The 16,581-nt window shown below is 34.5% G+C and overlaps 1 protein-coding gene across 1 annotated transcript in view; it reads left to right on the forward strand.

The window, feature by feature from the left end:
* The window catches only part of LOC132160715 (cadherin-22-like), a 207,984-nt gene that overhangs the window by 92,482 nt on the left and 98,921 nt on the right, over positions 1–16,581 (forward strand). The window contains exon 2 of the mRNA XM_059570374.1: positions 12,369–13,277. Within this exon, the coding sequence (XP_059426357.1) occupies positions 13,050–13,277 (228 nt within the window). The 5' untranslated portion in view covers positions 12,369–13,049. The remainder of the gene's footprint in view (positions 1–12,368; positions 13,278–16,581) is intronic.

Genomic DNA, 16,581 nt, shown 5'->3' on the forward strand with positions numbered 1-16,581 from the left:
AGAATAAGTGTGAAGTGCTTTTCATTCAGACAAAATATTCAGGCTACATGTAATGACGTTTAGAGGTCAGTTAGTCAGGACCAAAACTAAACCAGAAACTCCAAAACGTGTCTAGGGCACATTTCACACAGAAATAGACAGCAAATTGTGCGTATACTCTATAATGTACTGGTTGTAGTATATGCTGATTAATATAGAGTAATACTGTATAAACACTACCATTCACATTTGGTCTCATCGCATCTGAAGGTCATGAAAATAACAAATGCTCAATGGGCCAGATGTTTGGCATTTAGAGTGCAGAAGATGCATTCAGCTCCTCTGCCATCTGCACTATTTTTCCAATTTCACCCTGGAGACATGCAAGCTAAGGTATCCAATCTACACAATGTTTCCTATTACTCTGCGCTGCTTAAAGTCAGAGTCACGGTCTTCTGCTGTTGTGCCCTGAGTGCTTGCTTGAGATGCAGGTGCGTTAATGACTTCTCCGAGGTTTTTGGACTTGTATAATAACACAACTGAACATTTTTTTTGTTGCGTTCCTGTTTCTCCGATGCTGTTGTTGGGTTTCAGAGGTTGCCGGTTATCTTTGTGTATTCCCTGCAGGCTTTGAGAGACGGGCTGGGCCTGTCAAAACATTTGTAGGGTCTGACAGAGTTTGATGGGAAATAAATAACACCCAGGGACTCTTTAGGGCTCACTAGCTGCTGATTTGTGTAATGACAAGCGGGGCGAACAGAGAGCTTTTGAGAAGCCGCCATGTGACTTTGAGGTCCACAACTCACTTCAAACTTCAACTCTGTGCTATTCAATCAAGTCCCGGTGCATCAGATCACATCTGGTTGTTTCACTCAGAAATAAAAAGATATCGCAAATGATTGATTTTGAATCTAAAATGACTTTGTATCCCTGACATACTAGTGTTGTGTATCATTCAGAATTATTATTATTTAATGTCATTTTTGCAATTAAATTGAGTTGGGTAACTAAATTAAATTAGAACTGAAATTTGAATTTTAATGTAAGTACAATTATAATGAATTAAAAATCTGTTAAAACTGTAATTTTTTTTTATTTTGTAAAAAAAAAAAATTGTGGGGACAAACTTCAAATGTAAAAAAATTAACAGACGTGATTATATACTATTGTGGATTTTTAGTTTTTCAGTTTAGCAAATTCAAATTTATTTCCAGTGGTTTTTTAGTAATATTTGTGCACTATTATAGTATTTTTTTTTATCATTTGAATTCATTTTTTTTTTTGTCATTATTATTTGTATTTTAAATATTTCTATATTGCTTAAATGTTGCTTTCAGTGTAAAAATGTTTGTTTAAGTTTGTACTTTTATTTGATTTTGTCTTTTTTTATTTATCCATTGTTTTAATGCATACTCGGTTGTTAATTTTAGTATTTCAACTTTGTAATTTTAGTTTAAGTTTTAGTATATGTATTTATTTATTTATTTATTTATTTTACATTATTTCAGTGTTAGTTTTAGTAATTGAAATTCTTAAGCTTAAACTTATTAATTTTCATCCTTTCATTTTAATTTAGGTTTAGTTTTAAACATTTTGTGATTTTGGCTCATTTCTGTATTCCTTTATTAGTTGTTTTTAATAATTTTAGCACTTAAACATTAATTAAGAGTTAGACGCCAAGACATCCTAATATTTATATTTTATTTAATTTCAAATACCACTAACATTTATATTTGCTTTATCTTTTGCTAACAACCTGTCAGTTTGATTCCTGTGTGCCAGTTCAAATCAAACTCACTCTTTTTAAATAATAATTATAATAATAATTATAATAAAGTGCCAGTTATTGCATTATTCTGAATGCTGTGTGGCAATACAGTCCTTAGCGAGATGACCTGTCCTGTGGTTTTTGTTTCCTCAGCCAGTTATTTTTTCACCTGTCCACATCATGCGTGCTGCTCTGGAGGTCACAGGAGAGTGGATTTACTACGTTTGCTGGAGCATTTCTTGGCCTGTCTGCCTTATTTTCCCCAGCGTGTGGAAACAAGTCGAGCTGCATCCCTGAGCCCCTCATTTAAGCCGACTGCGTCTGTCTAGTCCCAGCTTATTTCCCCTCCCTGCTCCAGAGGCGGTCGGCTGATGAGCTAAAGGTGAGAGCTCAGGCCTCACTGACCGAATCTTGGCCTAATGGGATTCTTGTGGCCGGCTGCTCCTCTCAGCAGGGATGAAGCATGAGATGTTCCAGCTGTGCGCAGACATGCAGAAAATGAACTGCATTCTAGAAGAGATGCGCTCAGAGTTGCACATGGAGATGGATGATAAAGTGGTCAAATACGGTGTCGCCTTCACTCTTTCCTCGTGTTGGCGGTGGCTCATGATTGGGTTGTTTATGCACAATGCAGCTGAGATTTAGCCTCTGTAAAGGATCCTCACAATAGGCTTTCTCTGGCTTATTTATTCTGCTACAAAACGCTGAATAAGTTTGTGCTTTATCATTTGGAAGCTATCGTGGTGCTATGCATCATGACGAAATCTCATTTAGCGCTGCAATTTAGACGTCTGTCCCATTCTTTGGAATCAATACGCGAGACGCACTGATTTGAGCATGCAATTGTGTTGAGACTTTGACATTTTAATGCATTAACAAAGTCTTAAACTTTCAATGCTGATGCACTGAAATGGCAACAGCATCCTAACAGTTCACCAGAATTGCACTAGTCGATCTAAAATGTGCATTTTATTTTAGTGTTAGTTTTAATTATAATACTTCAAAATAAACATATTAATATTTAATATACATAATAAATTTTTAATTTTATTTTAGTCATTTTATGATTTGTCCTTTTTTATTAGTATGCAATATTTCTATATTTCCATGTAAGTTGTGAGCATACGTTTTATATTTTAGTTTTAATTTAACTAAGTTTTAGTGATTTCATGTTAAATTGTGAATATATTTTTATATATTTATTGCTTTCATATTCATTTCAGTGTTAGTTTTAGTCATTTTAGTACTTTCGCTATTCATTTTGTTTTTATTTTCATTTTAGTTTAAGTTCTCTTAATTCTAGGTGAATTTTAAAATGTATAATTCTATATTGCTTTAATGTTTATTTGTTTGTCTTGTCTCTCGATCAGAGATGTGTTTTGAGTGCACTGATATTAGTATTCAGACAGCTGGAGATGCGTATGAAGTGGCTGTGTTTGTTTCAAATCAAATTAAATTGCGTTCTTGACGTCCGTGCGCTTTATCATGATTTCAGACGATATGTCAGGGACAAACTGTTGAGCGTCCCGATGCGAGCTGACAGCAAACGCAGAGGGGCTGTAAACACCCTGTCAAGGGCAGAGTGAGATGCTAGCGCTAACCGCAGATTCTGTTGATGCTAGTGTTACGCTGTGATCTGTCTGTGTGGTCTCTTGCTCGTCTGATGGCTAATTAAAGCTGCAATAAGCACAGATCACTTCTCAGATCTCTGAGCTCTGCTCATTTTTACATGTGTTGTTTTTGTTTTGATTTTAATGTCCTTTTTGTTTATTTTTTTATTAGTGTGTGTGTGTGTGTGTGTGTGTGTTTACACTGGTTTAGGTTGTTTAAAGGGACACAAATTTGTATAATGACATGGTTATGACAATGTGAAGGTGATTTATGAGGGCACTTTCAGTGTCTGTGTAATTCAAAAGGCTTAAAAAATACAAATCTTTTTTTTGTTTGTTTTTTGATAAATCAAAAACTGCAGAAAGTTTTATGTAAGGGGTAGGTTTAGGTGTAGGGTGATATTAAATAGTTTGTACATTATGAAAACCATTATGCCCATGGATTGTGTTTGTGTGTGTGTGTGGGTGTGTGTGTGTGTGTGTGTGTGTGTGTGTGTGTGTTTAGACACCACATGTCCCCAAAAGGAGGGTAAAACCTGACATCTTTGACATTGTGTGGCCTGCGGTATCATTAAAAAAAAAGTAAAAATAGTAAATGAAGTTTATCTGAAAGTATAATGCAGACAGGTTTTCTGTAAGGGTTAGGTTTAGGGTTAGGGGAGAGAAAATATCCTTTAGTCTATTCTCGGTTTTAGTAATCCTCATGTCATTTTTAACAGTTTTGTTTAATTTTTTATTATGCATTTGTTACATAATTATATTATATATTACATTGTCAGTATTGTTTATTAAACTTATTTTATTTCACTCCCGCTGATTTTAATGGGCACTTTTGCCTTATTTTCTTGTGAAAATATCCAAAAGTTCTTGAAACAAGATACATTTTCACTGCATAAGATATCAGGTTTGCATAGATTGTGTCTTAATAAGAGGGTGTTTGGTTGAACTGGCCAACTTTTAAGTTAAACTGACAAGTGAAAACAAGTCTGTTAAAATGGAATGCATACAGTCTGTGAATAAAATGTCTTAATATCTTATGCAGCATTGCTACCTAAGTAAATATATCTTGTTTTAAAGATTTGCAGAGATTTCAACTGCAAAGTAAAGGCAAAAAGGCCTCGTTAAGGATCTGATTCTTTGCCGTGTGAGAAGCAGAGCTGAAGTTATAATGAGTCCTCTGCTGTTTAGAAGTTAGTGCTGTGAACTACTTGTTATTGGGACTGTAATCCATGTTCTTTTGGAGAATGATATTTTATTGTACAGTATCTTTTTTGTTGAGGCAATGATGTATTGATGGACAGTCACTTCAAGTTCATCTGCTATTATGGGCAAGTGTATGTTGTAGTATATATGATTAATTTCAGTTTATTTAATTAATAAGGCATGCAAAGTTAGTAAAAGGTTGGGTAATTTTCCTGAAGTCTTTAAAAAACATGTTCTGTGAATTATGATGCAGTGTTACTTTGTCTGTTATATTTTGTCAATAGTATCTTATAGTTCAAATAGTTAATTTTTTATTAAGCTTCATCAGTTTTTTTTGTCACTCCTTTGATTCCATTAACAAAATGAAAAACATGGTTTTGTCATGGTTGCATGTGATTTCATGTGGCAATTTTGATGCAAATAGTCAGAAATAGATTTTATTTTATAATGCTTTCGTATCATTCCAAAGCCGTTTTACAGAAAATTATATTGTTAATGTTTATTATATCTTAATATCTTCATGCCTTATAGTTGCATTAAGCAGATTAGAGCTGGACGAAAATAGTTATATTTGTGCAATGATACAAGCAGTCATGCAGTTGAGGTTTGCTGTATAGATTGCCAGATATGAGTATATTGTGTTTTGTGTATTGCATGTGGATAAAAATGGATTAGATGAGATTTTCTATATAGTGCATTTATACACCTCCTTGTTGTTCTGTAGGCCTGTGTAACATGCAATTTACTGTAGTCATGGTTTGTAACAGTAGGGGTTAAATGCTGAAGCCAGCCACCCAAACTCTGACCCCTGGCTGGCAGCCGTAAAGCAGAGGCCCCGGCCCTCGGTGAGGGCCCCGAGGAGCTCGTGGACAGCTGTCAGCTGGAAGGCCATGATCACCGGTCAGCGCCAGGACTTCCAGTCCTGCCAGTCACCCGTGAGACGAGCCACTGGGTAATTGTGCAGCTGGCAGGGAGAAAAGCCTGAGAGAGAGAAAATAATAGGGCCAGAAAGATGCGAACAGCATAGAAGCTTCTAAAGTACACTCTTAAAAATAAAGGTTACAAAAAGAGCCGTTGCAACAAAGGCGTAGAAAAACTATTTTAGAACATTTTAGTAAAAGAACCATTTGGGAAGAACATTTTAATAACCTGGAGAACCATTATTATCCTATTTAAAGAACATGTAGTGCAATGGAAAGTTTACCATTGATGTTACAGTAAAATTTCTTTATAGAACCATAGATGCCAATAAAGAACTTTTTAATTTTTACAGTACAAGTCAAAAGTTTTTTTATTGTTTATTTTTTTTAAAGGTTTACCTTGCTCACCAATGCTGCATTTATTTAATCAAAATGCAGTAAAAAATTATGGTATTTTATTTTAATATAAAATAAGAGTTTTCTATGTGAATATATAGTAAAATGTAATTTATACCTGTGATCAAAACTGAATTTTCAGCAACCTTACTCCAGTGTCATATGATCCTTCACAAATCATTCTAATATAATAGTTTCTGATTATTATCAATGTTAAAAACAGATGCTGCTTCGTGAACACTGATAAATTACCATTCAAAAGTCTGGAGCCTGCTTTTAATCAACAAAGATGCATTTAAATTGATCAAAAGCAACAGCAAGGACATTCAGAATGTTACAATGTAACATTTCTAACATAAATTAAATTCTGTTCTTTTGAACTTTCAGTTCATCAAAGAATCCTGAAACATAAAATGTATCGCTGTTTCTCCAGATATAATATGCAGAACAACTGTTTTCAACATTGCTAATAATCAAAATGTTTCTTGAGCAGCTAATCAGCATAGTAGACTGATTTCTGAAGATCATGTGACACTGAAGACTGCAGGAATGATGCTGAAAATTCAGCTGCACATCTCAGAAATCAATTACATTTTACAATTTATTCACATAGAAAAAATATATATTTCACAATTTTTACTGTATTTGTGATCAAATAAATACAGCCCTGATGAGCAGAAGAGACTTCTTCCAAAAACATAATAGAATTCCAAATTTTGACCAATAGTGTAAGTGCATAGAAAATGTATTTCTGTTGTACAGTAGAGAGGATGTGGGAGGAGGCAGTAACAAACTACAGTTAGCATAATTAGCCATGCAGCCTTTCAATATATGTCTCCTGTCATTACTCCCTGTAAGCAAACACACAGCTTAATGAGAGGCAGCATACGCTACAGCACCATTTACTCTCGATGCTCAATCCATTACAGCCGCCGCCGTCTGCCAATTGAGTCCACTTTCACCCCCGCCCCGCTCCGGCCCCGGCCCCTCCAACACGCTCACTCCACTCTGCCAAGGAAACAGCGTGTCTTGGACAAGGGCTACTTCTAACCGGATCCCCATTCCAGGGTATAATAGCCGGTCTCTAGAGCTCAGAGTCGCAGCCAAATAGAAGAGTGAGGCGACACTAGAGGTATTGAGGCTTGTCCAGGTGTTTGTGAGTGCTGCTAATTGATGCCGCGTTCCCAAATATTTGGGTTTATGTGCATGACGTGATTATCTTAGTTTCAGTATCGAAGGGCAGCTGTGTTTGGGAGAAAACGTCAGGGATTTATTTATGCATCCTGAATTTAATGTTTATGCATACGCTGGATAATAATGTATATAGCTGCTGTAGCCTTCATGCTGGTTGGCATGTTTTAAGACTATTGATGCTTTATTTAATTGCCAATTATTCAAAATGTATTTAATTAATATTCATTTCATTACAGTTAAAAACTTATTTATTTTTTTAATTTTCTTTACGTATTTAATTATTTATTTTAAAACAATGATGAATTGTGGTGTTACTATATAATTTGCTATAAAACAGTAAGTTTTTGAATGTATAATAATAATAATAATAATAAATAATAATAATAATAGCAAGTTATTATTATTTCAGTTATTTATATGTTGTGAGTATAAAATACCAATTAAAAATATATAAAACTATAACAACAACAAATAATAATATTATTAATTACTATAATAATAATTATTATATAATTTGTATTATTGTCATTAGAAATGTAACATATTTATAATATTATTTATAATATATATTAACATTTAATTCAGTAAAATTATATAATAATAATAACAATAACAATAAGTAATCATTATATATATATATATATATAATATATAATAAAAATATAAAATCTAATAAATATGGTAATGCATCTTTTTCTAAGATATTGTGAGTAGTTAGCTCATTAAGCATGTCATATTACATATCCCTCATTATTAAATGTCCCATATGTGTCCTCTCTGTATGATTTTTAGTGAGTAGATGTCAGACTGCAGTAGTGAAGGTGTGTGGCTTCATTTATATGACCACAGTCATTAGAAGAGCATGTAGTCTGGGCTTTGATGAGAGCTTTCATGCGTTGATGCATGCTTGGGGGAGCGCTTGGCAAACGTATAATCGTGTGACACATCAAAACATCGCACAGCCAGAGAAGAGGGCCAGCGCAGCTTATTAACCTCAGGCTATTAGTTTCCAAATACTGTTTTTTCTTTCTTAAATCCACCCAGATTTTAATCAGTCTGATGTTTTGGATCTCTTCTAATTTAATTCTTTGAACTACTTTGACAAAGGCGGGCCGTTTCTGAAATGATGCTCTATTTGTTGAGATTACCAAAGTTGGAAGAAAAACATATATAAGAGTGTTAACAGGTGCTGTGTTTGTGGCCGTTTGTCATTGATTCCCATTAAAATGATAATTGTTGTGCAGGTGAAAAGTGTCTTATGTTCACCAAGGTTAAACCAGTGAAAATGTGAAATATTATTGCAATTCAAAATAACTTTGTTCTATGTGAATAAGTTTTTAAATGTACTTGATTGCTGTAATCAAAACTGAATTTTCAGCGTCACACTCAATAAATCATTGTAATATACTGATTGCTGTTTAAGAATCATTTATGATTTTCAATGCTATTATAATATACTGATTTAAGTATTAGATTTTTATATATAAAAATTATTCTAGTATAAACAAACAATTATTCAGGTCATTTGAATATTAATTTGTAATTCATAATTAATAATTAGCCATTATTATGATAAATTATTAATACATTATATATATATATATATATATGGTTTAAATATTATGACTATATATTCAAATAAATTTTAACAGTTTTAAATTAAGTAATTATTTATATTATTTTACTATTATTTCAGTTTTTAATTTATTAACAGTGATAAACTGATGAATGGATAGATAGATAGATAGATAGATAGATAGATAGATAGATAGATAGATAGATAGATAGATAGATAGATAGATAGATAGATAGATAGATAGATAGATAGATAGATAGATAGATAGATAGATAGATAGATAGATAGATAGATAGATAGATAGCACAATCCTTCAGAAATCATTCTTATAAACTGGCCAAGAAACAGTTTGTATTATTATAAACGTTGAAAACAGTTGTGATGCTTTATATTTTTTGTGGAAACCATAAAACATTACCATTCAAATGTTTGGGGTAAGGAGCATTTTAAAAAATACTAAATTATATTAATTCTTCTGTTTAGCAAGGATGCATTAAATTGACATTTCTAATTTTACAAAAGTCCACAAAGGGCGAGTTGTTTGTGCCGTGCAACTGTATTTTTTGCGATCCCAAAGTTGGAGCGTTGCTTTGAACCCCTCTCGTGAGTGCCGTGTGTTTGTGGCTGTTTGTGCAGAAGCAGCTAATAGGCAGTCACTGATTCCCATTAAAGCGATGGATGTCATGCAGGTGAAAAGGAGATTGTCGGAGGAGAGAGAGAGCATGGTCCCTTTACCTTTCTCTGGCCTGAAGCCCATCACTCGGTGGTGATCAGTCTCCTCTCTGGCTCTGGTTGCCGGCTGTCACGGTCTCTGCTCTCTATCTGGCATCTGATGAGAAGTACAGTAGCAGCCATGTTTTATAATCAATCCACGACCTAATAGGTCACGAATGAACGCGTCTGGCTTGCCAATAGCATTTTGGGTGGTAGAGAAGGCATTATGACTGTATTAGACTAGCTTGGTGTTACATGACCGGCCTTTCCGCTGATATTCACTAATTGACGATGTTCTACTACAGGTGAGAACAGACGACCCCAAAGAGCCAGATCCTTTAGTCAACTCGTTTACACTCCATACCACATCTTAATTGTATAAACTCATCATAAAAATTTCAATGAGGTTATATCTAGAGGGAAATTTTTATCTGGCTTGTGCTTTTTCTCTGTTAACTGCCCAAGGGTTGAAAGTTTTGAGTAAACAGTTGGAGAACGGCTTTGCATTCAGCCAGAGAAAATATTTGATATAAATGGTTTATAATTTATCATATGCATTTGGTCAGGCCTACTAGGAAACTTTAGATAGTCAAAAACCAGCTAATCTTGAAAAGTTTTTCTTTGAAGCAAAAGGGAATAAACAACATTACTTTGAAGTTGCCTCTTCAAGACAAGAACATTGCAGACTAATTGGAAACATGAAAAATATTACGTTAGATCAATGAAATGCAAAAGCGTGCTGTTTGACTGATTGACTGATTCTTTTGATTGGCATATTTGCGAGTGTGTGTTTTGATGTCATAATGGAGTTTTTTAGGGGCTTTCTGATGTTTTTTGTTTGTAGTCAGCCGTCCTCACATGCATATTGTAAGGATCAGTTGTTTGCACTGAACTTTATTTTTCTTAGTCCTGCGTATTTAGATGCAAAGTGTGACCCGGATCACCGCTTGACCTGAGATGCTAGTTGAAGTGGAGCTAAATGCCACATGTCACAGTCCTTAAGCATCAAATATAACTAACAGTTAGTGCAGAAAACATTTTGCTTTGGTAACTAAAGAATATTCTTATATAAAAAAAAAACTACATTGCATTGCTTCGGTTTGAACCGGAGGTGGCTAATAAGCTCAATAAGCTACTATGGTGAAAACTGTGTGTGTTTACCTTAAGGAATTAAGATCATAACCAAAGTTGGGGTTTCTCTGTTTACCATCTCCTAAAAGGCTAGCATAGTACTGTGCAGTGAGATTGCTATAGACTGGATCCCGTTATTGTGTAAATTACACACGGTATTTTTAGCATGATAACGAAAGCATCTGCTTCCAAATGGTCATTCTTGCTTTGCCTGTTTGGAAATCTTTCTCGGTTTGCGCTAAAATAACTGTCTTCCTATAGGATGATAATGAGGTCATTTCATCACTCAGACAAATGTGTTAAGATTTTAAGAAGAACGCTATGCAAACACTGCAAAAAAAAAAAGTTCCATGGTCATTAATTTAGCTTTAGCTCACAAACAAAAGACTAGCTGTAAGCTAATAAATGCTAAAGTTCGGCATCAGTAACTTAATTTTCGCGCCATCACTCATGCACTCAAGCTTCTAGGATCTCACATTCTTTTTAATTCTGTGAATTGTTAACTGGAGACTCGTTCTGACTGAATGATTTGAATCAGTGAGTCATTGACTCAAAGAGATCAAATCATTTCAATTTACGAATGAATCGTTCATTGCAATTTGCAAAACGATTGAAAAGAATCGGCCCGTTTAAGAATCAGGCACTACAACCGCGTCTCGTAATGCGGAAAGATTTCTCCAGTTCAAAATGGAGCAAGGAACGTGAAAATGACTCAAAACGCGTATCCGCGTTAATCGACTCCAGAGGGTTAACAAAATTTTACCAAAATAAAAACACTCCAGTAAAGTACAGATACTTGAATATTGTGTTTGAGAGTACAGTTACGAAGAGCAAATACATTACAACCCAGCACTGGCTGTGAGTGTTTCATTTTTCACCCTCTTTACAAGGTCGTTACTCTTTCGGGATGCTTCTATAGGAATGTCTTGAGCTAGATTACGCAAACAGCTCGTTGGCCTTCCTCCAGACGTGAAGCCGCTGCAACCGTCTGCCAGAGGTTAAACAACCAATATCCTGAAGGGCCTTTCTTGGCCCGTGCTCGTCCACAGGAGCTGTAATCTTTGAGCCTTGAGGTTGAGACATTTCAGCCATGCTAAATGTTGCTGTTTTTCTCTTATTCTGAAAGCCTCAAAGACCATTAATCATTTCCCCTGCCCAATGGCACTTTGGCTGATGCACAATGGGGCCATAGCTTATCTTCACCTTCCTGACCAGTGTTTGTTTTAAGCGTTAGGGTTGCCGCTCTAATGGATTGAATTAATTGATTAATGCTTTTATCCAATTAGTGCTCTCTCATGCAATTAATCAGATAGCCTCGAGTGTAAGCGCCTGCCGTGGGCCGCAGCTCGGCAGACAGATGCTTTGGGCTCAAGTTTGTGATATATAAAACTCCCTTTTTCCTTTTCCAACCACACCTGGCTCCATAACACAGAAGACATTGCTCTTGGGCTAAGCACATTATCCGGATTCTTGCTGATCACAAGGTTTCAGCTTTGAGAAATGTTTTTCAGGTAGATCACCTAAATGAAGGTGTGTTTTCTTGCTGCAGTCCTGTGGAATCCAGAAAAAAATTCAAAGAGTTTAGATCCGTGAATGCTTTAAAAGCATTTTGTGTTTCGGAGAGGAGGGCAAATTCACTATGGCATGTATTGAATTATGTATTTGTTTAACAAGAATGAGAACACCATAACAAGAAGTCAAGGATCGATACAGTTTGTTCCATTATTGATGTATTGCAACTGGATCCTTTTTAAGTGACGTCACGTCACTTAAAAAGTTTTCAAAGCTGCACAGTCAGCTATAAGTTTCCATTAAGTGCCTTTTCCCTTTAGATAAAGTATTTTCCTTTTTAATTAGTTATCTTTGCTCTGTTACAGGTGATCAGATGTTGAGGTCGACATGAACTCACCCATGTCAAACTCTCAACCCTGCAGGTCACGAAGTACTGTGACACATGGATCTAGATTGGGATAATAATGCCTCTAATTTTGAATAACATCTTGCATTTATGAAAATTGAGGATTGCTTTTTTGTCTTTGGGATTTGAAGCATGCAAAATGGTTGGAATACACCCTTTTTGTAAAAGCAGTTAACATGGAGCATTCATAAATTTCCAGACACACAATGGGATTGCCAAGATTGAACGATAAAACATTTTTTTTTTCTTTTTTGAACATGTTTGCAGTTTCATCCAGTAGCTGTTCAACTTAAAACTCAACTCGAGCACAGATAGGACTTCAATGGCTTTGTGATTGGAATCTGTCATTGAGAAACCCAACATAGATATCAAACGGAGGAATTATAGCTGTGTGTCACTGAAACGGCCTCATCTTTCTAAGAAAGATTCCTCTTAAATGCCCTCGAGGACCCGGTGGCCTCTGTGATGACCAAAAACCTATTGGATTTATAGTTTCATTGAGCAGCGGCAAACTCTCGTTTACTTCCTCAACCCCAGAGTCAAGGAGCTTTTCTCAAGCAATCAGACGGTTGGGTGGAAAGCTTCATCTTGAACGAGTTTCTGACTTCTGCCCCATGTAGAGACCAGAGCGTTTTCAAACATGGCTCCCCACTGGAGAGCAGGAGCTCAGGTTTTGGCAGTGACTCTTGGAATTCTGCAGTGCTGTGGATGGCTGTCCGCTCAGACCATAAGAACTAGTGTTGGGATGATGGGAAGACGTCCGGAGCCATGGCCAATGTCCCATGAACGGGTGAAGAGGGGATGGGTGTGGAATCAGTTCTTCGTCGTGGAGGAATACACCGGGACAGAGCCGCTTTACGTCGGAAAGGTAGGACTGCAGAACATGTTTTTGGTTGCATGCTTACTGCTTATTTTTTTATGCAGGAGAAAATCTATAGCTGCACAATGAAAGCCAAGAAAGACAAACTAAAACACTTTCTCTTAAGATCTTATTATGGAATATGCATGTCTTTGGCTACATTAGCAATGCATTAGCAACACTGAAAAAGTGTGCATATACGTTTGTTTATAAGTGGTGCGTCTGGGCAGTTTTCAAGTACTTTATTAAACCGATAGAAGTTACTAGAAGTTAAGTATACAGTAATTTAGTGTTTTTCTTTGCTTCCATACATTAGAATGTGTCCTATTTATTTATTTATTTATTTTTCTAAATATAATGACTATCATAAATTTTACCATCATTTACAAAAGATACCCATTAAAATTTAATTCAACGTAGTTTATATAAGAAAAACTCTACTTTTATTCTTATATTTTGAACACAAATCATTAGATGACATTGAAATACCGTATTTAAGGATCACTCCATTGTATCAATTTGCCAGCAAGAAGTTTTAAATGATTTAAAATGTCACAATTTTAAACAATATGATCACTTTTTCTTTTACATATTTTAATAAGCACAGGAGCCAGTTGCATAATATGCAGTCAACGTGTTAAAACTGTATCTTAAGAACTAGTTTGCCTATCTATCAGCTAAGTGGTAATCAGTCTTACATTTTTCATTCAAATTAGACCAGTTTTTATGTTTTTTATTGATATTTGAATAACTGAAGTAGACACTTGTATTTATAATGCTTTCTATGTTTATACAATGTGCTTTTTGTACACCAAAATGGGATGTCTCGTTTTTGAACCATTTGCAGTACTTAACATTTATACTGAAAGTTGCAGTAATTTTAATGTTATTTTTAATGTTATTATTATTATTATTATTTTATTTTTTTAGCTGATTAGTTTTGTAATCTCTGGAGAGCGTCAATATTTAAACTTAAATAGCAAATATTGAAAAAATCCATTGCAATGAATCAATTTTCCCTTTGCACATTCATCGACTCAAAATGTTCATGGTATTCTCTTTGTAGAATTTTTATACATAATAAAAATTGTATGGTTAAATATTGTAGATTTTGTTATATTGCAGATTAAATACCACTCTTATGTTAATTTAGTCTTGAATCAATAGAATCTTGATATTTCTTTGTTTTTAATGTGTGTGTGTGTGTGTAGCTACATAGTAATTGTTTTATCTGTAGTAGTAGTGTGTTGCAGAGATATAAGCGACTCATGCAGTAATTCATTAAGAGATTGCGTGTGTGCCAGAAAAAGAGGAGCTGATGTCTAAATGAGAGCCATAAAGGATGATGTGAGAAATGGAAGGGGTATTCTGGAGAGAGATGATTTTATTAATAAAATTAGCCAGAGTTACTGCTCCCTGTGAAGTCAGTCGGGCCGTGAGCCCAGACTATTAATAGGGCTGCTAGTGTTGTGTGTCTATTGCTCACCGTATCATAGACTTTAATTAGGGAGATACAGAATTAAATATGACCATTGCCTTTTACCAGTGATGGTCATTTAAAACAATCCCTTTCTTTCTCTTTCCTCACTCCCACACTGTCCTGTGATTAATCTACTAATGAACTATCATTTTTTTCTAAACGTTTGGCCTCTGCATTGGCAGCTGTCTTTAATACATTTGTAAAATGAATTTCACTTACCATGGCATTATTATGTAAGTTGTTTTATGTGTCTGTATTACACGGCTATATGTTTGCAGTCTTATAAGATTCAATGTACTGTGCAAATTTTATACCTCAAAAACAACTTTTTAAACAATGCAGAGCATTTCTATGGACCTATTCACATTCTGCCCCCCATGAAATCTGGCAAATCAAACACAAAAATGCACTTGAAAATGTCACGTTATGAAAGAAAAATGGATTCTGAATTACATTTCGTGTTGAGAATCGTCAAAAACTTTTTAAAAACGAGATGAATAGAGACGTTTTTCCTCAGACTAACCTGCTGGAGTGGCTTTGATATCACGTTCGTTCTTTTAATTTACACCGACAAGAACATCCCGCCATATGGACAGCGCAGCAAAGTGGAAAGATTTCCACTGCGCTTTGAAAGTGTGCCAGCCTCCTCCTTCAGACGAGCGCCGAACACTGATTGATAGGATTTGAACGTGTAGAGCTGAGACTCTGAACAGACGGCGTTCATAACACGCATGCCAAAGATGTCTGAACGTGTTCAAATAATTTCCTGCAGACTTGAGTGAATCATTCAAACTTTCACGCAGGATTATTTTTGTGTATCTGAAAACATTTTTAAGCATACAGTAATTGTTAAAGCCAAACTATTATTTATTCAACAGTTAGGATTGGGAATGAAGAACTGTTTAATTCGTAGGGGAGTTTGCTTCCCCATCGTTATTTACATTTTATATATATATTTATATACTTGCGTAGTTTTCTTTATTAATTCTTGAATGAGTTTTTATTGATTTATTATTATTATTATTATACTTTCTTTAGAATTTTTGTTATCTTGTTTTGTTGTCGTCATTATTATTATTATTATTGCTATATTTTACTATTTATGATTAATTAATTAATTAATTAATTTATGCTTCAAGTTATTACAGTTATCTTAGTTTTTAATTGCCCTTTAGTGTACACTTTTAATCTAGCATTACTATTTTATTTTATTGAAGCTTTATTTAAAATACTACTACTACTAATAACAATAATTATTATTAAAAATAATTATAAGTATTAAATAATTAAATATATGAGCATTCAATAATTATAAATATTTGTTGTTGTTATTGTAAATAACTATTATTGTATATAATTCTATTTATTGAATGATTATAAATAATAATGATTTAATTATCATTAATACTAAATATTATTTTGTATTTATTAGTAGTAGTTTTCATTTTGTTTAGCAATAATAACCATGTTTCTCCCCCTTTTAAAGAACTACATTGATCCACACACAGCTTATTGAATTTGAGAATCAGGTTAAAGTTTCGTCCTACTTCAAGTGTTCTATCTTCATAGTCTGCATTTCACTCAGTTGAATAATTGATAAATAATTATTAGTTTCATACCTTCTCTGCCTCATAAGCATCTGACAGGCCAAAACTCCTGGTTAAAAATGTATCGGGATGTTCATGCAAAACCTCTTTATCCATGAATCGCAATAGTTTAAATGTCAGGGGTGTTCGTTGAATCTGCACGTTGATTGTGAGACGAAACTTTATGAATCCATTATTAATGTTTTGATCTTTCGCTTGAGAGAGAGTGTTTTGAAGCTAATGCATT

This window comes from Carassius carassius, chromosome 17, assembly GCF_963082965.1.
Source record: "Carassius carassius chromosome 17, fCarCar2.1, whole genome shotgun sequence".
In the NCBI taxonomy this organism is placed as follows: Eukaryota; Metazoa; Chordata; class Actinopteri; order Cypriniformes; family Cyprinidae; genus Carassius; species Carassius carassius.